The 21,578-nt window shown below is 45.7% G+C and overlaps 1 protein-coding gene across 1 annotated transcript; it reads left to right on the forward strand.

The window, feature by feature from the left end:
- The first annotated feature begins 972 nt into the window (after positions 1 to 972).
- On the forward strand, positions 973 to 18,623 carry PTK6 (protein tyrosine kinase 6). Its single transcript, XM_073309025.2, has 8 exons — positions 973 to 1,430; positions 2,205 to 2,326; positions 3,706 to 3,869; positions 9,927 to 10,080; positions 12,581 to 12,742; positions 14,124 to 14,305; positions 15,469 to 15,622; positions 16,430 to 18,623. The coding sequence occupies exons 1-8, from the start codon at positions 1,207 to 1,209 to the stop codon at positions 16,615 to 16,617; spliced, it is 1,350 nt and encodes a 449-aa protein (XP_073165126.1). The 5' UTR covers positions 973 to 1,206; the 3' UTR covers positions 16,618 to 18,623.
- Positions 18,624 to 21,578: the final 2,955 nt, after the last annotated feature.

A 21,578-nucleotide genomic window follows, 5' to 3' on the forward strand; every position in this document is an offset into this window, starting at 1 on the left:
GGAAGTATTCCATTGACTTCAACGAGAATTGGATCAGGCCCCATAAGAGGCACAGGGTAGGGGGATCGGACCGTACATACAGCTGAGTGGCTTTATGAGGCAGTTATTACATATGGCACATAACGGTGCAAGGCAATATCCTCCTGGCCTCTGTTTTGGGGCATGAGAGAGACATTGACTACAGCTCCCTGCCCCAAAACAGAGGCCAGGATATTGCTTTACACCCTTATGTGGCATGTGTAATAACTGCCTTTTTAACATGCGTGAAATCCTCAGGCTAACTCAAGAATCGCCACTAACCCTCTAAAATTCCATTTTATTCCCTATTCCCCTCCCCTTCTCCTCTTTCCCCATTTTCTCTCTCTTCCCTTTCCTCCCTGTTTAACCTCCTTGACCGTCATCTCTCTCTATAAATTCCTCTCCCTCTCTTGTCTTCTAGCATCTCTGTTTCCCCCCTTTCTCTCCCCTTCCCCTCTCCCATATAGCAGCCTACAGCTGGGTGAAATTCACTCATGGGACGGCTACGCTGCAATCAAGGGGTGTGCTTGCAATCTAGCTAGCTTGGGGACCAATGGCAATGAAGCCATGACAACACGGCTAGCCACCCAAATGATACCTAAGGTCCCAGGTGGGCTTGTATAGCCCGGGGTGAAGTCCGTCCTGCCACAGCGTCACTGCTATCTGTATGTGAGTGAGTTAAAGTAAAGGTAGGCCCTGTATGTCTGCACATGGCAATCACACCTCCCAATTGCAGTGCAGACGTACCCTAAAGTGAAACCTCATCGGTCACGCATGGCCCCTCCGCCTCTGGCCTTTAGCTAGGCAGCCCTGCTTGCTTCACAGGATTGGTGCCTTGCACCCACCTGAAACCTAGCAGTAATTCACTTGGCTTCCTTCTGTCCTTTTGTTGCCAAAAGAGGCGTGGCTTAAGGGCAGGGCTGCAATTTAGCTATAAAGAACATGATGTGCAGAGGGCGTTTTGCAAAGTCTGCTCCTGGCAGGTACCATCTGACCTGCCTCTGGTGAGATGAGTTGGCAGAGTTACACAGACACCTTTGGAAGGCAGCAGGAGACAAGCATTCCAGGGCTGCTCGGCACAGCTGTTTAAAGAGCTCATGGCTGGAAAACTATGAGAACCTCGTTGACCTTGGCTCTGCTGCGGGGAAACCTAACTTCTGCCATAATTCAGCTCCTCCACCCGGCAGCATGAATTCCAGGCTTGGAGCCAGTCCTCTGTACACCAGCCTCTGGGACTTTGATGCCAGGACACGGACAGAAATCAGCTTCCGGGCAGGAGACCTATTCCAGGTCATCAGGCAAGAAGGAGAATGGTGGTGGGCCAAGAAAGTCGATGGCTCGAACAGGATCCTAGCTGAAGGTTATGTTCCTTACAATTATTTAGCTGAGCAGGAGACAATGGAGGCAGAACCGTAAGTAAAACCCCGCTGGGGTCAGGAATCGTAACCACTGTTTAATGCTGGAAGATCAGAGGGCTTTGCACTTGTTAGCCAAATGGCAGTTTAGCCAAGCCAAGCAGTTTGGTGTCAGTGTCTGAACCTGATCCATAGATTCTCACTTGTTTCTCTAGAGGAAACTACCGCCCTTTTACAAAGGGTTAGGTTACAATGAAACTCCGGGGCAGCATCCCACAAGGCAAGGCCCAAGAGAACCTATGTCTGACACCCATATGCCCAGCACTGGATGACAAGGACAGCCTCTGGACAGGGAAGTAGGGAGGACTAGCTATCTAGGGCCTGAGTCATGGGCATGCTCTGGCTGCCTTTGTGCCATGCCAGTGACCCAGATCAGGCATAACCTTAGGTCAACAAGCTTCATTTATGGCTGTTTTGCCTCACCAATGTGGTGCAAAGCAGGGGAAGGGTCCTGGGAAGCCTGAACCCCTACTCTTCGGCTGTGAATCCCAGAGAGACAATGCAACAATCCCAAAAGAAGTCATAGATGCAGAAAGAGACTGAACCTTCCTTAGCTTGGGGGATGTGTTTAGGGAGCAGGGGGTAGGGTCCTGTCTACTGAAGCAGGTTCTTTGTGATTTGGGGGATGCAGAACAGCAACACAGCGAAGTCTCTCGCTGGCCATGGAGTTGTTACAATAGAGCTAGCTAGGTTGATGCAGAGATCCTCGTGTGTGCTGATGCTCTAGAGAGACTCCATTTCAACACAAGTTTATTTTCTCTCCTCCTCCAGCTGGTTTTTTGGGCAGATCTCGCGTTCTGAGACTTTACAGAGACTGCTGTCGGATAAGAACAAGACCGGGGCCTTTCTAATCCGAATCAGTGAGAAAAAAGATGCTGAATACGTGCTTTCAGGTAAGTCAAGCTATTTCTCTCCCTCCTTCTGACCCACCCTCTGTAACAAGACACCAGCCCTTTTGCTTAGACCTCTGAATACGGAATTTCCTTTTCTGGACTATTGAGCAATTTCACAGGAGCCAGCCATGCTAAAGAGACACTATCCATTTTTTTGAATTGGCTAAATTGGAAGAACCTTCCCCTTTTGGATAGAGTGCCCTTTCATTCAATGGTATGTCTTGATTTCTTTCTTTAATTCCTTTGTAATAAGTAAGGGGGTTTTTTTCTGCTCCACCTGTTCCTATTAATAAGGCATTTTCCTGTGAAATTGTTTAGCTTGTTACTCCAGGGAATCGGTGAAACTGACCATAAACAAAACTTTGTCAGATGCTGAAAATACACTAATGCTTCTTCCACCCATTTCTTTCACAGCTAGCGAGCTGGGTAGATACAAACATTTTGGAAAGAAGTGTTCTCAGCAGGCTGGCGTGTCTCTTTAAGAAACCACATGTGACCACTTTCCATTCCATAGTGTAGAAATCACATACTTATTCCCCTCCTCCATCCCAGATCACACGCATTGCAAGTTGTTCCTTTGAGCCAACTGCTCGGACTGCTGCTAGAAATGGGGATTCTGAGCCTCTCTGTTACAGGAAGACAGCAGTAAAGTTTACAGCGTGCAATTCCTATGGTTAATCTCCTGCGGCTGCACGAAGCCTCAGGACAATACCTACCAGGAAACAGAGCAAAAATAACCCAGGAAGACTTGTGGCAGAGCATGTGTCTAACAGAGGTGTACATTGAGTCAGTGTGCAGCAGGGAACAAGGATCAGAAACACAAGATAAGAGGACACTGGATTCTGCTCTGTAAGCATTGGCAGTGTTTGAAGGGAACTGACCCACTAAAATTCCTGAATGCAGTGCTAGTCATCACTAATACACATTCTCGTTGGCTAAATATTTGGTTTATTTCCGTACCCGGAGTGAGCAAGGTGCTTTATAGCCACTGGTGTGTTTATAGCCACAGAGGTGTTCTCTGTCTCCAGGGATTACAATCGCCATTACACCAAGGGCCTTATTTCCAAAGGGGCTGAGCACCCACAACTCTGGAGTCAATGAGAGCGACAGATTGTTCAGCACCTCTGACAGCCGGGCCTTAAGTTAAAGCAAATTGGTGATTTTAGTGAGGGATCACCACATTCGATTCTGAAACCCAGGTATAGGAGGTAGGCAGACCCTGAACAAATCCAAACCTTTCCCCCACCAGTGACAGGTGTGTGAGGAATGACTTCTTGCCTCCTGGCATGCTGTCAGTTACTGGCACAGGAAGGTAGCAACACATTTAATGACTGTTTTGCATTGTGTGCTCCTTCTGCCTCTCCTCCTTGATTTCACAGTTCGGGATGACTCAATTGTGAGGCACTACAAGATCTGGCAGAACCCCCAGGGGAACCTCTACATGAACGTGGTGTTCTCCTTCCCTGATCTGCGCAGCCTGGTGGAGCATTACAAAGCGAAGACCCTCTCCCACGGCCTGAGACTGACCATCCCCTGCTGGAAGGTAAATCTGAGCCAGCCAAGAACTGCCAGGATGATGCTTGTGGTGGGAACGTTAGTTGGTGAGTGGGTCAGGATATGGCAGGGCAAGCTTGATGTCTTCTTGCATGCAGGCCTGGAGGTCAGATGGGTTCAGTACAGGGGTGACTGCGTGAAATACTATGGCTTGTGTTACACAGGAGGTCAGATGGGCTCGATCACAGGGTGAAATTCTCTGGTTTGTGTTGTTCAGGAGATCTTAAAATCTATTAGTTAGACCAGGGGACTTGAAATCAGAAGACCTGGATGCTATTCCTGACTCTGTCACTGACTCTCTGACTTTGGGCAAGTCCTGAAACCTACCTGTGCCTCAGTTTCCCAATATGTAACATGAGGAGAATAATACCCACTTTTGTGGAATCATTAGGAGGCAGATGCCATCTAAGCACCGAGGGCCAGATTTCAAAGGTATTTAAGTGCCTGGAGATGCAGATAAGCACATAGTAGAGTTTTCAAGAGCTGGTAAACAGGTTAAGCCCCTAACTCCCATTGAAATGAATAGAAGTTAGATGCCTAATCTGTTTAGGCATTTTTGAAAATCCCTCTAGGCACTTACCTGCATCTTCAGGTGAGTAAATACCTTTGCAGATCTGGCCCTAAGTATTCTTATTGTTAGGTGATATGTGAGTTGGCACATTTATACCATGAGAGAGATACCATGGTCTAGATCCTGCCATGAGTGCAGGGGACTGGACTAGATGACCTCTCGAGGGCCTTCCAGTGGTATAATTCTATGACTTCAGGAACTCAGCCAGAGGTTATGAGTCTATTATAGGAGTGGGTGAGGTTCCGTGGCCTGCGATGTGCAGGAGGTCAGACTAGATGATCACACTGGTCCCATCCGACCTTAAAGTCTATGAGTCTATAAGAGAATGATTAAAGAATTGGATAACATGCCTTATAGTGATAAACTCTAGGAGCTCCATCTGTTTACCTTAACAAAGAGAAGGCTAAGGGATGGCTTGATCACACTCTGTACATACCAGCATGGGGAACAAAACTTTGACAATGGGCTCTTCAGTCTAGCAGGCAAAGGTATAACGAGCTATTGGCTGGCCGTTGAAGTTAGACAAATTCAGATTGTAAATAAATCATCATCATTTATTTTTTTTTTTACCAGTGGGACACCTTACCACGGACTGTCGTGGAGTCCCCATCACTGGCCAGTTTAAAATCCAGATTGGATGTTTTTCTAAAAAAATATGCTCTTGTTCAAACAGAAATTAATTCAGGGAAGACCCATGCCCTTTCTTATCCAGGAGATCACGCTTGTTAATCACAATGGTCCTCTCTGGCCTTATAAATCTGCGAATGAGTAAATAAATCAGCCCCCAACACAGAAATGCACACTTAGTGTCAACCGAACACTGCCCTCTAGTGACTGCATGTATATTATATGCTCCTGGGGGAATTCTGCCCCACTGCGCACACGCAGAATTCATATCCTCTGCAGATTTTTTTGCTTCCCCACAGAAAAATGGAGAACCAAAGAAATCTGCGGGGGACACATGCCCCTTCCCAGGCAGCCCGGATATCTCTCTTCGAGCACCTGGAGCAATTGGTGGAGATCACTGCTGGGGGTGCGGGGCTGGGCGTGTGTGGGGAGACATCAATCACCGCCAGGCGGACGGGGCTGGGTGTGCGTGTGACTGAATGAGCGCGAGAGGCTATTGCAGCACTCCCCACATGGAGGGATAGAGCTTCAGGTTGTTTGGAGGTAGGTTCAAGGCAGGCTTTATCCCCTCAAGAAGAGCAGAAAATGTAGCAGCCTGCCTGCTTAGTTATTAATGTTCCTACTGTTGTTATTGAATTGTTCCCATTCTTAATCAATTCCCCCAGCAGCATAAAACAGGTGTAAAAGTTGTAAGGCTCCATTACATTGCCAGGGTGGTGTAAAGGCACTTTATTGTAAATGACAGGAAGGGAATCCTCAGCTAGGAAAGATCTATGTGGTTTCTTGCTTTTTTCCGCTGCTCTAGTGGCACAATGGGATTAGATTACAGCTCAGAATCTATTTTATTTACCTATTTTAAAAAAAGACTTTGAGGGCAAATAAAACATTTGTCAAGCAGTCAATAAAATATCAAGACAGTCAGACCTAAGCACTTCCCGAAGTAGCCAGCCAGGTCCAGATGAAGTTACCAAAGAGATATTCATTCTTATGCATGACGTGAATGGCTTTCACATCCTCACCGAAAACAGCTATGCCAGCTTCTCATGCTCAAGAATTCCCTGCAAAACTGCATACGGAGGGGGACAAATTATTTTACGCGTCCTGCAATCTTGTTCTCAATCATGACCGACGGTCTGTAATTTGTTGATTATTTTGCCTTAAAAAAAAACCCCAAACTGAAGGAAGATACGGCTTACGAGGAAGACAGAAAAAAGTACACTGAAAAACAAAACACAGGTGGAGAAAGAATGTGTGGAGGTGAGTGGAAAATATCAGAAAATGTTATAATACAGAAAAATAAGATAAGTAGCTTAGAAAAGCTATACTGATGGGGTCTCTTCACTTGCTCGGAGATCTGGAATTGACAGCTCTGGTTTTAAACTTTTTTTAAGTGATGACTGTGGTCAGTCTTCTGTTGATGATAACACACTTTACACTGTCACTTTTGCACTTTCACGTGATGTTCTACAGTCGATTGTAATTTAATAATGCACTTTTGTTATTGAGTGCAAGTCTCCTTGAATAGAGGCATAAGCCAAATAACTGAATATTACAATATATATGTAATCATGTGATCATTTACTATACTATAAATCTAAATTAAAATCTAGACATTAGGAACTAAATATAATGTGAATAAATGTATTAATCTAAGATTAAAAACGTTTCATGGATAGTAAACACTGGTGCTCACTCAAGACTCACCTAACTTCTCTACTTTCAGATTTGTATAGCACGAGTGAAGACACTAGCAGGTGCCAACATCCCTATGTCAAAGATGGACCACCCACTTGTGGGACAATTTCTTGACAGCAGGGTCTAGAATGGTGGTGCAATTCCTGATAGGACACAACTGACTGAGTCATACTCACCTGAAGTGTACCTCAAAGGAAAGGAAAACTTAAAACTGAAGCTTAAAGACAAGAAAATCGCTATTATCTTTGATGAATGTTGTGATGATGAGGCAAGATCAGTTCTGTATGTACTGTTTACACCATTACAACCTGCTTGCCGTGGGCATGTTAACTCTCTTTTGATGGATAAAATGTTTTCAGATGCTGTTAATCAGTCAGCTGTTTCACAGGCTGTAGTCAAAGCAGGAAATGAGTACCAGCTTGATTATGAAAATGTTTTAGTAATAGATACTGACAATGTTAGTTACATGAAAAAGGCATCTGATTCTGTGTTTTCTACACTGTTTCCAAATACTGTTCATATCACCTGTTTAGCACGTATTGTTAATTTAATTGGTGAATCATTTAGAAAGCCTTTTCAGCTGGTTGAGACATATGTAAAGTGCTTTGAAAACATGTTCTATAACTCTGGTAGTAGGAAAGTGAGGTACCTCCATTTCATGAACTAGAAACTACAAGAGGAGTCTCCAGATGCAAAAGCATCCATGCCTTGTAGCCCGGGTAGAACACACTGGAACATCTGGTTCCATGAAGTTCAGTATCACTCTAAGAACTTTCAGTTCTACAAAGAGTTCTTCAGCCAAGAGAGCAACAGCATCTCGTCAGTTTCTGTGCAAACTATTCAGAAAATGCTGAATGACCCAACTAAATATGTGTTATTGAAAGTACAGATCACTTTTCTAGCACAGAAAGATGAACAAAGTCTGTTTAAATCTGGCATTTGAGAGCAGGAAGGATTGCACTATTAAAGCATTTGACCTTCTGGAAGAACAGCAGATATATTTCAGTTCACATCTAGAGCTCCCTTGAGAAAGCACCTCAGAGTTTTTCAAATTTAGGGAAAACTTATCTCCTGTTGAAAGACTAGCCTTTCTAGATCTCTTTAAAGAGGCAGTCCATGAAGCTTCTCAAAAGCTTAACAAATATTTGTCCTTTGGACAACCAGGTCTGAATTTTCTGAAGGCTTGTAGGTTATTTGATCCTCATTGTGTTTATATCTTGCCAGTACACTGTGTGAGTATTTTCAAGCAATACGTGGTTTTTCTGAGGTACCTGAACAGGAGCTAAAACTGTACAAGGAAAAGATCGTGCTTGAAGCTATTCAAAGTAAACCTATTTTTGTAGACCTCCAAGTGTTTTTTGCTGTCGGTGAAAGAGAGGATTCCAAATATTGCCAAATTGACCCTGAATTGCATAAATGCTGTCTCAAACCCTGCAGATGCAAAAAGAAGTTTTTCACTGTACAATTTGATCCTTTCAGCAAGAAGGAAATCACTAAGTGAGAAAAACTTGAAGGCTCTTTGTTTTCTGTACTGTAATGTAAATAAAAATACCGGATTATAATGAAATGCAGGACAATGATTAGCAAAATTGAATGACTTTCATGTGTGAAAGTCTGAGCAATTTAAAATGACATTCTACATTATTTTTATGTTGCTGTTTGGTGATCTGTAATGTAATTTAAATGAAAGTCCAGAATTATAAGTGGAATGCAGGATATTGGTTACCAAGTATTTGCAACGTAACTTTCATGTGTTTAGGTAATGCTGGATTGTTGTGACTTTTTTCTGTATTGCAGTTTAAATAAATTACTAAAATAATTGAAACTGGCATGATTATGTTGCGTTATTTTGACAAATAAAATATGTAGAATTTTGCAAAATTTTTAATTTTTGGTGCAGAATTTTTAATTTTTTGGCGCAGAATTCCCCCAGGAATAAAATTATACAAGTTCTTTCAATGCTGTATATACATCCTATTAGTCACTACCCATTTTGTAAGATCAGCAACTATAGAAATCAAATTTGCTTGGCAAAAATAGATCCCTGGTGTAAATATTGAAGTCAGGGGAGTTACCCTCAGAATTATGTTGGCAAATTAATGCATAAAAATATCAAGAAATGGCAAAGGAGACTGAAGGAGCAAGGTATCAGGATAGCATCTCAGCTTGGCAGGTGGTTTGGGTGTATATTGGAGCTTTGTGGGGGTGGAAGATAGATGCAGACCCCCAGATACCACTTGTATATCATATGACTAAGGAAGCATGTAGCATCTCTTATGCTCACCCAGTGACATGGAAATAGCAGCTGATATGTAGACCATTCCTTAACACCTTCACTGCTGCCTGTGCACACATGCCTCACTATAACAGAAGAAGGATGCAATGAAGAAGCCTTGTCTCGCAAATAGGACACCTGTAGAGAAGCCAGCCAAGCCACCAGCTTTTGCTTCATAGATATTCATATTGGAAACCTTGAGATTTGGCAACAAAAAAATCATAGATTTAACCCTAGGGGGGAAATCATTTCCAATTGTGACTATGTCACATAGGCTGCAGTTAGGAACTTGGCCTGGAGTGCACCTTTGCTCTCTAGATAGTGAAGTCTCATTTGTTTTTGGAATTAAAAAAAAAAACACTTTTCCTTGGTGAAGTGGCATGGGGTTTATGCTTGTAGACACTGCCTTTCATGTTGCAAAAGAGAAAGTAAAGAAAGAGAAGGTGGCATTTTTGCAAGTGGAGAAACGTGTGTTGCCTGCCCCCAAATGGTCTAATTTGTCTAGGTGCTTACATGGCTTCCCTCAATGTGGTCTGCAAAACATCTCCATGGTATCTGAGCTCCTCCATGGTAATGACACATTGGAGGAGCACAGTATTCTGGAACATCTTGGTGTCAACTGAGTGGTGTAGAGCGAATGGGATTGTACATCCTTTCTCTGGATGTATAATCCCATTGATCACCCTGATCGATCGGTTCATCAGCCCTCGCAGAGAGCACCGATCACAACAGAGAGCACCGATTCATGTTGTTCTAGCCAGTCCTTCAGCCACCTGCTGGCCAGGCTGTCAGTGGCAGATGTATATCTCCATTATTTCCCCCGATGGACTTTCTCAGGCTGAAACAGTATAAAGTTGTTTTGTTGTTGTTTAATCTAGCAAGAACAAGAGCCCCTGCCTCACTGGGATGAATGGGAAAGACCCAAAGAAGAATTCAGTCTGGTCAAGAAGCTGGGAGCTGGATACTTTGGAGAGGTCTATGAAGGATACTGGAAAAACAAGGTCAAAGTTGCAATTAAAACAATCCCCAAAGGTGACAGCTTTTCTTCTGGAGGAATGTTTGTATTCTTTATCTAGAGAGGGTAGCAGTGGCTTGTCTTCTCTCTGCTGCTTCAGCTTCCCCCACTGTCTGGCTAGTCTCAACCCCTGGCCAAACCAAAACTCTACCCTTTTCAGGATAATGAGAGTCCATTGACAACAAACAGCTGTTCTAACGCAAGTCTAAGCCTTCGCCCCCAGTCCAGTGGTTCTGACGCAGCCCTCTCCTGAACAAAGAACATACCCCTCCCATGGTTCCAGAGCCTTGCCTGCTTCTTTGGCCTTTTTCCTGGATCTTTCTCAGACTGCTTCCCACAGCCCCTCCTAGCCTCCTTCCCTGATTTCCTCTCAGCAAAGACCCCAGTCACTGCGGCAGCAGGCCTCTCCTACCTGTCAACAGAAGATTATTATAGGCAGGAGATTGGAAAAAAGAGAATTTATATTCCTGCTCCCTTTCCCAGCATTTTTTTCTCTAGCCTATAATTGCAAGGGTGCCTCCAGGAACTACAACTCCCAGAATGCCTTGTTGCATGGGTAGGGTTGTATCACTGTAGACATGCGTTCCACTCTGATAGAAGATCATCAGTCGTTGTTGCTGGGTTTTTTTAAGGGCAGTGAAGAAATGCAAAGTATTTGTAACCACTGTGGTTATGGTGCAAACTCACCCCCACCCCTGAGGTTTGCCTTTATCCTTGACTTATATAATAACAAAGCCCTTGGCAGGCCTGTATCTAGAACATGAACTGTAGCCCCAACTCCGTTCTGAGCAGGCTTTTCCTAGGGTTTCTCTCTGAAAGGCCTTCCTCCTGCTTTGTCTGGCTCCAAAAAATCTACCCTAAGTTCAAACCCAGCCAGGTCTATGGATTTTAGTGTGTTAGCCTGCATCTTGATGAGTATTGAGAGACCTTTTCACTTGTGTTAAGCTAATTGAGCCAACGTTATTGAAAAACCACTTCCTTTGTGCCCATCGGGACATGGCTTTGTAGTCCTGAGTGGGAGATAATAGGTCCCACTTGGTCCAGCTGCCAAAATGAGTCACTAAAGTCCCATGGCTCCATGCAGGGTCCTAAAGCTGATACCAACGTTGGCCATTTTGCCATACTGGGTATGGTGGGTCCCGCGCTTTTCGTGGCAGGGGGTGCTTGGACACCACCCCTTGCCCTCTTGGGGAGCTGAGGGCCCCGCTAGTGGCCCGGGAAGGTGGTAGAGGAGAGAAGCGGGGAAGGGGTCTGGGCTTGCTCCTCACTTTGAGCCCCAGCCCCTCTCAACCTCTGTGGGTTTCTTACCCTCTTCCCCTTTGGGTAGGGTTACCCTCAGTCCTTGACACTCGGGGAGGGAGTCTCCCTGCCCTCCCTTCCTCCAGTTCTCTGGTCTTTTAATTCTCAGCAACACACCTCCAAACTCCAGCCCTCTCTCCTTCCTCACACCACCCTGTCTGCCTGAAGCAGGTTTTTTTTAATTAGGTTCCTGACAGGGCCTTGATTGGCTACAGGTTCTCCAATTAACCTGTAGTAAGCTTCCCTACTCTACAGGGAACCATCCTTAATTAGCCTAGGGCTTATGCCTGCCCACTTCCCAGACCCCAGTAAGATCACTCTCCCAATGCTCCTGGGCCCTGCTGCATCACACCAGTCACCGTATTGGTATGCTGAGAGGTACGGGTGACTGAATGGGTCACAAACCTCTTTGAGATGGGAGCGAATGCACCCTTCAATTAACACAACTCTCAGGATAAGTTAAGCACAGGCGTCTCCCCTAAGACAACGGGGGGGCGGGGAGGGGAAAGAGGTTGTGAACTCACTCAGGGAGTTTTAAACTGGGTGGGCAGAGTAGAGGGGCTTTTGATTGAGGTGTGAGTGTGAAGGGAGAACGCACAGAAACTAAGACCACATAGAAGAGAGAGCAGCTGAGGCAAAAATCCAGAAAGCCAGGCAGTAGCCTGTGAGCACAATGTGACCCTGGAAAAGCTAGAGAGAGAGCTTTTGAGACTGGTGTTGGCTAAAAAGGCTTGGGGCTGTAAGCTAAGACACCTCTCCTTTTGTTCTTGACTTCTCCTGCATTCGGAGAAGCAGGACTTTGGGCTTTGTACTTTGGACTATTTCCTTATAAATAAATAAGACTGCATCAAAGAAAATGCCAGACTCCATCAATTTCTGTTTCCAACTGGAACATCCTCACGGCCCCGAAATTTGACTAGCTGCTTAGGTCGAAAAGGGGCAACAGTATTAACACTATCACCTCAAGAGTAACACCAGAGACTAGCTCTGTGAAAAGCCCCATTTTAGGATTCCGCATCTCTCATCTACAAAGGGGTGTTAGTGGAACAATTTCTTTGTCCAAGTATTCTAAGTTGTTTTATGATGGACATGAATGCCCATGTCTCCATATCTCTTAGGTTTCTGCCAGTAGCCTTGGAAGAGGTAATTCAATGTTAAGATCTCTATTAAAGCACCTCATTCCTTTCCATTCTCTTTTCTTACACGGGTCCTTTGCAGCTGACCTGACGTACCAGGCCACTTTTAAGAATGAAACTGAGGTAATGAAGAATCTGAGGCACAAGCACATCCTCTCCCTCTATGCCATATCTTCTGTTGGAGACCCTGTCTACATCATCACCGAGCTCATGCTCAAAGGAAACCTACTAGATTTTCTCCGAGGTAAGGCAGAGTAGTGGTGTTCCCAGATGACTTCAAGCCATGGTGAGTGGAGAAAGAGGTTTGATCTTCAAGCCACCCTCTCCCTTCTTCCATAACTTACAGCAATGATACAAGCTGAGGTTAAAAAGAGGGCACTAGAGGATGGATCATAAAAACTAGAGGATGATCTCCCGGAAGGAGCTATCTCTGGAACAAGTATGACTGATCTAGTAGTAGGTGAAGCCAATGGCAGCTCTGGTTGTTCAGGTAGTAGCTGTCTCATGTAGGGCTCCCAACAACGGAAGCCTCCAAAGTAATTGGTGTCCATTTTTTTAAATGGTGGTCTAGTCTCTTAGGAACCAAAGATACCTCAAGGATTAAGCAGGTAGAAAGTGACCCAGCTTTCACTTTTTGAAACCACCTAAATGTCTTAAGAAGCTACGTCTCTCATTGGACTCCTAAGGTTCAGATTTTCAAAGGTATTTTAGGTCCCTATACCCATGGGAGTTAGGCACCTAAATACCTTTGAGGGTCAGAGCCTAAGTCACTTTTAAAAAAGAAATTTAGGGTCCTAAGTGACTTTGTTGCTTTTGAAAATTTTAGCCCAAGACAGTTGTGGCGGGACGATACTAAACCCATGTCAGTGATTACCTTATACTTTTCGATGGCGGAGATCATTTAATTGTGGGGAAAAGTCAGAGGCACAATTTCATCCTTGCTCTCCATCCATCATTGGTTTTAACAACAGCAGGGATGGAATTGATTCACTAAGTTCAGTGATATCAACTTTTGTCATCCAAGGAAATGCAATACAGAGATCTATTGTGTTGGAGCAGGAGGTGTTTCCAGAGATATTTTGATTTTTTCCCCCAATCTTTGGATACATTTACATTGTTGGGAGAATAAATAGTTAAAATTTACGCTGATAGGAAAAAAAACAGTAAAAATTTGCTGATTTTTTTTCAATATTTTTCCTATTGTTTTTATCAAAGCTGGAAATTTTGTCTAAATTTCAAAATTTGAAAAATGTCAAGTTAAAATCTCTTAAAATTGAATATGTTCATGTCTTTGGAATTCTTCTTTCTATCTTTCTTTCTCACATGCTTCAACTTGTCAAATACAAAACCGAGCCTATTTTATCAGATGACGGAAGAGGTATTAGATCTACTGCTCTACCTCTGGAACTCTCTCTGGAACTTTTTGACTGAAATTAAATTTAACACATGAGCATGCTCTTACCCCTTTGTGACTTCTACACAGGTTTCCATGACCAGCTAAGATCTTGCTTTGCCTTTTTACCACAGTGTGCCTTCCACCATCCAGAGCTATTTTCCTGTCTTTGATCTACATGACCACTGGAGCTAGATAATAATAGAAGGATCTTTCATTCACTTTTTATCAGAGTCAGAAGGAGAGCATCTGCACACGACTGACCTGGTTGACATGGCATCCCAGGTGGCTGATGGAATGTGCTACTTAGAGTCTCAGAATTTTGTTCACCGAGATTTAGCTGCTAGAAATATTCTTGTTGGAGATAACAACATCTGCAAAGTGGGTGACTTTGGCCTGGCCAGGCTTATTAAGGTATTGTAAATCAACTCAGGGCTGACAACGGTTGGTTTGGAAGGGGGAAGTAAGGAAATGTGATTGCTGGACCCTGATGAATCCCTCAGTGAGTTTATGATAACATAATTGTGTGGGAGGGATAGCTCAGTGGTTTGAGCATTGGCCTGCTAAACCCAGGGTTGTGAGTTCAATCCTTGAGGGGACCATTTAGGGTTCTGGGACAAAAATTGGGGGATTGGTCCTGCTTTGAGCAGGGGGTTGGACTAGATGACTTCCTGAGGTTTCTTCCAGCCCTGGTATTCTATGATTCTATAACAATGAGCCATAATCTGCTCACAGTTACCCCCATGCAACCTGCAGATGGATTTACTCCATGGCACTCTGAATACATTCCCCTCTGAGTAATGTTAAAATGTGGCTAACTTTGGACACACAAATTAATGGAGCAATAGGCACATTTGCAAAGGAATTCTCTCAGGGCCTGATTCTGCAATCCATTCTCATGTAGGATTGTGTTTACTCATGTGAGTAACTCTATTCAACTCAGGCAGTGACAAGAGGTGAGGAAGGATTGTAGAATAAAGCTGGTTGGAATGGATCCAATGATCAGTAGATGGGAGAAGCTTTCCACAGCAGGTGCTGCTCAATCCCGAAACAACATTGATGACGAATACACTAAAGATCCCTTACGGCCAAATCCCTCCCAGTTTTCTGTGGTTGCAGAAGGCCTGGGAGCTGCTGAACCAGTATGGTTGCTCTGGTCAAGAGTTGGGGGGAAGGATATGGAGACAATGTGGGATGTGAAGCCATCCTGTCGAGGCTCCCTGCCCAGTAGCACATAGAGAAAAGGCCAGGGATGGAATCTCGGGGGCTGGGGAGGGGGGGAGAGAATGAGAGAGTCATGGAATATTATTCTGGGCTGACATGGACTGCGCAGAGGAGCTCCACAACTTGTGGGGGAGGGTGATTCCTCTTTTTCTGCTTTGCCTAGTTTTTCAGACTGGTCTCATGCCTGGTCCTTGGAGAGCAATTAGCCAGTCTCACCTGCTGTGAAATCCCAGTTTTGTTTCTTGCAGTCCAAACCAAATGGCACAGATTTTTGACATCTGGAGGGAGCAGAGCCCTGCTTCCAGGAGCTGTATCTACCTCTCCTTTTAATCACAAATCCTTTGTGTTTGCAGGATGATGTGTACTTGTCTGACTCCCACAATATCCCCTATAAATGGACAGCCCCTGAGGCCATTTCCCACGGACGCTATTCCATCAAGTCCGATGTTTGGTCTTTTGGGATCCTTCTGTATGAAATTATCACCTATGGACAGATTCCATACCCAGGTATTGTGCCTTATGCTGTGTGCAACTCCTCGCCATTCAGCTTAATTTCACAGAGTATTGTGGAAAGCACCTGCTTTGTGTTTGGTTTGGAGCCCAAGGTAGAGTCATCGGCAAGAAGCCATGATGACTGGAGCTGTGCAAATAATGGATTTTTCAGGTCCCTGGCTATTCCAAAAAAGGGAAGAAAATTGTTTTGATTTTGAGCATTTTGGAAAAGTTTTTAATTTTTTAAAAATAACATAATTAAAGGAAATTTTGAAACAAAAAGACATTTCAAATGTGAAGACTGATACATTTCATTTGGAATTTTCTAAATGAAACATTTTGGTTCTTTTGGCATTTTTTAAAAGTTGTTTTCGAACAGAAACTATTTGATGAAACTGACCTGAATGCACATGGTTCAATGTTACCAAATCTGCATTCTTCACTGAAAATAAATGTCAAAAAATTTCACCCAGCTCTTGTGCTGACAAGATGCACACGTTACAGGCATCAAAGCTTAGGAAAACACTCTTCTTCTGAATGCATCACAGTATAAAGCAAGGTTAAAGTCTCCTTTCTGCCCTCAGTTACACCAGCATATTTCCCGTTGACTTCCCGTTGACTTGAGTGTAACTGAGAGCAGAATTGAGCATGGCAATTTATATTGCAGCCACTTTCCCAAGTGCATACAAATATGCTTCAAGGAGGAATAGTGGCACTTACCCCCAAAGATACTGGATTCTGGTTGTTGTTCTGGCTGCACTTGGGTGACTGAAGACCCCCTGCAGTTATGCTTCTAATACACTTTTTCTTCTTTATTTGTAGGTATGAGTAACAGCGAAGTTTGCAAAAAAGTCCAAACAGGTTTCAAGATGTCCTGCCCACCAAAGTGCCCACCCATGCTCTATGAAACCATGCACAAGTGCTGGCAGCTCAGTCCAGATCAGAGGCCTGACTTCCAGCACCTCAAAGGAAAACTCCACAGTTTCTCATACTACGAGAACCCAGAGTGATAGCCGCACAGAGGAGCCCTTCTTTTACTGTTTCCTTTCACCTCTTTTTAAGCCTGACATTTCTGTTATAAAGACTTCTGGATATGAAACCAATAGCTCCCTGGCCTCTGAAACAAGTACACGCTGTAGGTCGGATATCTGCAGGCTTTTCCTAGATCATTTTCTGAAGAATAGGGATTCTGTACTAAGGATACATGCTTAAAGAACAGGAACAGCTGCTTCCAGAGAAGATGAATCTATTTCAGAAGCTAGGACTCATGTCACTTGTTTTCAATCATTTCACACAAAAAATCTGAAGAAAGACCAGCAAAACCATTTGGAGTTGATCTCTCCCCCTAAGAGACAATATATTCCTTCTGTCCGCCTTGCAAATTCATTTCAAGACTTCCTGCTGACCAGACCATTGTATAATTATGTCTGATCCATAGACGCGATGGTGTTCTGTAAGACTGAATTTTTGCAGTAATGTTAGAATGTGTAAATGATTAGCAAAATATATGGCAATAATCTACATGTCCTAGGGGAGCCTTTATCGGACTCCACTGTGAGGAATAACAGAATGATCAGCTGCACAAGACTCCAGGGTCTTGGAAAGGGAGCAGTGGGAATCTCTTTACATTAGTCTACCCACCTTTTCCAATAGAGAACACCTGATTCCATTCAAAATATGCTGTAGGTGGCCCATGCATTGAACTGCAACTTTGGATTCCGTTGCTTTGCTTCAATACAAATTGTTATACGCTGACTGCTGCGCTGGATGGGGTCACTGCATGCTGCCACTGTTCAAAAAGTACATCACGATGACCATTAATATATAATGCATTGTGCATCCAATTCTGCACCACACATTGGGTGCAATCCAGGATATATATTTTAGAGTAATGAGGGTTAGTCCCAAATCCATTATGTTCCCTTTCAATCCATTTTTTTTATTTGCTTCACTCCACATTATGCATGTATTTTAATTATCTCAAATCACCAGCTGGGCGGGGGATGGGACTGCATAGTCCTAGCCCAAAGTCCAGGTAAATGCTTGCACGAAAAGCTCCCAAGCATCAAACTCAGACTGTGGTGAACCAGCAGAGGGAAAGTTCTGCATCGAGACATCTTCCACCAGGAGTGCCCAGCCCTGCTTTCAGTTCTCCGGCTTCTGAATGGAAGGATTGTCACCCTGAACATCTCAGCTGGCCTGTACAGGATTCCAAGTGCAGACTATGGAGAGGAGAATGAACGGTTGAGGTGGAAGATGCTGGGATGTAACGCTACACCCTGAGTAGCGAAGAGTCAGAGCGAGACTTTCTGGGGCTAGCTAAAATAATGGCATTCAGGTTTATTAGGAAGAAGCGGATATATGGCATTGGAAGGGATATAAACGCTCATGCCCCAGGGCATAACTCCACCTCTAATTAGCGGGGCTGAGGAGGAAGTACTTTCCTCATAGGCAGGTTATCCCAAGACTGTGTATTGCAGGGTACCTTACACACTGAGACAGCTGGTGCTGGCCACTGTCAGACACAGGATATTGGACTAGATGGCCCTTCGGCTTGGTCTAGTTTGTCACTTACTATGTTCCCATGGAAGGCCAATGGGGAAAATACCGTCCCCTGCTTAACATATAAAGCAATCTAAGTTACTTCTGTGAGGAGCCACTGGGCGTGAAGGGGCAATCACTACAAAGTGAGCGCCCTTAGGGAGGGAATGAGCAGAATTAGGTGGATAAGATGTTGGCAGGGGAGTCGAAAGAACCAGTTTCAAACTTTGGTCACCTAGGGGAATTAGAATCGGCTGGAGTCAGAGTTTATTCATGGCCTAGCAGGGGGGCCGCTCCCCAGCAGGAATAAGTGATGTGGATGAGGTTTGAGTATCACATCCACTATAATAATAACAGGTTTCAGAGTAACAGCCGTGTTAGTCTGTATTCGCAAAAAGAAAAGGAGGACTTGTGGCACCTTAGAGACCAACCAATTTATTTGAGCATGAGCTTTCGTGAGCTGCAGCTCACTTCATCGGATGCATACCGTGGAAACTGCAGCATACATTATATACGCACAGAGATCATGAAACAATACCTCCTCCCATCCCACTGTCCTGCTGGTAATAGCTTATCTAAAGTGATCATCAAGTTGGGCCATTTCCAGCACAAATCCAGGTTTTCTCACCCTCCACCGCCCCACACACAAACTCACTCTCCTGCTGGTAATAGCCCATCCAAAGTGACAACTCTCTTCACAATGTGCATGATAATCAAGGTGGGCCATTTCCTGCACAAATCCACCTTGATTATCATGCACATTGTGAAGAGAGTTGTCACTTTGGATGGGCTATTACCAGCAGGAGAGTGAGTTTGTGTGTGGGGGGTGGAGGGTGAGAAAACCTGGATTTGTGCTGGAAATGGCCCAACTTGATGATCACTTTAGATAAGCTATTACCAGCAGGACAGTGGGGTGGGAGGAGGTATTGTTTCATGATCTCTTGTGCGTATATAATGTCTGCTGCAGTTTCCATGGTATGCATCCGATGAAGTGAGCAGTAGCTCACGAAAGCTCATGCTCAAATAAATTGGTTAGTCTCTAAGGTGCCACAAGTCCTCCTTTTCTTTTTATAATAATAATATGATAATAAGACAGTATGCATCCGATGAAGTGAGCTGTAGCTCACGAAAGCTTATGCTCAAATAAATTGGTTAGTCTCTAAGGCGCCACAAGTACTCCTTTTCTTTTTGCATCCACTATAATGGCAATCATTAGAGGGCTGCCCACTTCATTGCTTCTGTAAGCCAAGCTCATGGCTTCCACCGAGGGCTCCTTGCAACCCTCCATTCCTCCCCCTTCCCCCACAAGATTTGTGTGTGCCACCCTCCCATCCCCCTTTATTTCAGGGAATAACTGTAACCCTTCCCCCATCCCTCCCTCATTCCAGGGGCTCTGTGTCCTCCCTGTTCCCGCCAACCCCCATATCAGGATCCCCTGCTATCCCCACTTTCACCCATTCCCTCCTTTCTCCCATGCCAGGGGTTCTATGTCCCCCCTATTCCCATCTACCCCTTCCAGAGGCTTTGGGGGGCATGCCACCCCTTGAGTCCTGGGGTTCTATGTCCCACTACCCCCCCAACTACCCCAATTCCAGGCGTTCTGCATGCCTCACCCATTCCTGGGGTTCTGCTGTGTTCCTCCATTCCCCACCTCCCTCCCATTCCAGGGCCTCTGTGTGCTCCCCTTCCTCCCAGAGGCTCTGTGGGGACCCCATTCCACCCTCCCACCCCATTCCTGGGTTTCTGTTTCTCCCCTTCCCCCCATTCTGGGGGCTTTTCATGGGGTCCCCTCCATTCCCTGCATGTCTTCATCTGTATGTCCACCCCATTGCCCTCTATGCTAGGGGCACACTGTGCACCCCTATTCCCTCCTCCATGGTAGTGGCTCTGTGTGTCTCTCCCAGTCCCATACCCCTCATGGAGCAGGCTGGGAGGCAGCTGGGAGGAGGGTGGAAGGAGCTCCTCGCCCTCTGGCTCTCCTTGCTGGCCGAGCATCTGACCCACAGCTCTGAGGCGGCTCAGCCTAGCGAGCAAAGAGCAACCAGCTTTTCTGGCTTTGCAATTCTCACCAAAAATCCAGCCCGTTCAGCCCACTGACGGCTAGAACGTTCCTGGAAATTTTGAAATTGATCCACTGGGGTGTTCAAAAGTGATTGTGTCACATCCGGGCAAAGCTAGAAATGCTGTCACATTACATAAAGACCCTCTCTGGTCTTGGCCAAGAATCAGAGGTGATTGGCAAATCATAACTTTTTCACCCTCCAGAATGTCACAATACAGTTTAGGCAACCGCAATGACTGTGAATGGTAGGAATCAGTTGGTGTCCTCCTGGTTCCCCTTCCATCCCAGTTGCTTTCCACATTGTTTGCAAGTTCAAGTTCCAGGTCTCAGTCCTTGTTTTCAATGACCTGGGCCCCAGCATACCTAAAAGAGCCTAAAACCCCGAGATGAGGCCTGTGCTCAAAAACCCTGCTCCTCACACACACAGGAATTTTCTATCACAAAGGTAACAGCTCGTCTGTTCAGGAGATGGAGCTTTCTTGAGGGGTCAGAACTCACCACCTTCCACGCCACACGCAAGGCATGCTTCTTTGACCTCCTTTCTCTAACGTAAACTCAGAGCAGCATGTACAGATAAACAAAGAAGCCACCCTACAGAAACACGACTCGGCACACCCAGTTCTCCCCCTGGCGAGACGCCGAGATACCACACGGGTACCGATGTGTAGGCATGTTGCTTAATGCCCAACCAGCGAGTGTTCCGCTGTTATGGTGATGAGTGTGGGATAAGATGCTACACCAAAGGTGGGCAAACTGCGGCCCGCGGGCCACATCCGCCCCGCGGGACCGTCCTGCCTGGCCCCTGAGCTCCCGGCCTGGGAGGCTGTCCCCCCTCGCCTGCAGCCATGCCGCTACGCGGTGCAATGCTCTGGGTGGCGGGGCTGCAGACCCTGGCCCAACCCAGTGCTGTGTGCTGAGTGGCTGCCTGTCCTGGTGCAGCCGCGCTGCCAGCCTCCGGTGCTCCGGACAGTGCGGTAAGGGAGCAGGGGCAGGGGGTTGGATAGAGGGCAGGGGAGTTCGGGGGTGGTCAGGGGCGTGGATAGGGGTCGGGGAGGTCAGAGGGCGGAAAACAGGGGGGGCTGAATGGGGGCAGGGGTCCTGGGGGGGGCAGTCAGGAAGGAGTGCAGGGGTTGAATAGGGTGGTGGGGGGCAGTTAGGGGCAGGGGGCAGTTAGGGGCAAGGGGTCCGGGGCGATCAGGCAGAAGGGGTGGTTGGATGGGGCAGGGGTCCGGGTGGGCAGTTTGGGGGGGGTTGGATGAGGCGGCGGGGGGCAGTTAGGGGCGGGGGATCCAGGGGTGGTCAGGGGACTGAGAGCAAGGAGGGTGGATGGGGAAGGGGTCCCCGGGGGGGCTGTCAGGTAACAGGGGC

This window comes from Lepidochelys kempii, chromosome 13 (genome assembly GCF_965140285.1).
Source record: "Lepidochelys kempii isolate rLepKem1 chromosome 13, rLepKem1.hap1, whole genome shotgun sequence".
Taxonomy (NCBI): Eukaryota; Metazoa; Chordata; order Testudines; family Cheloniidae; genus Lepidochelys; species Lepidochelys kempii.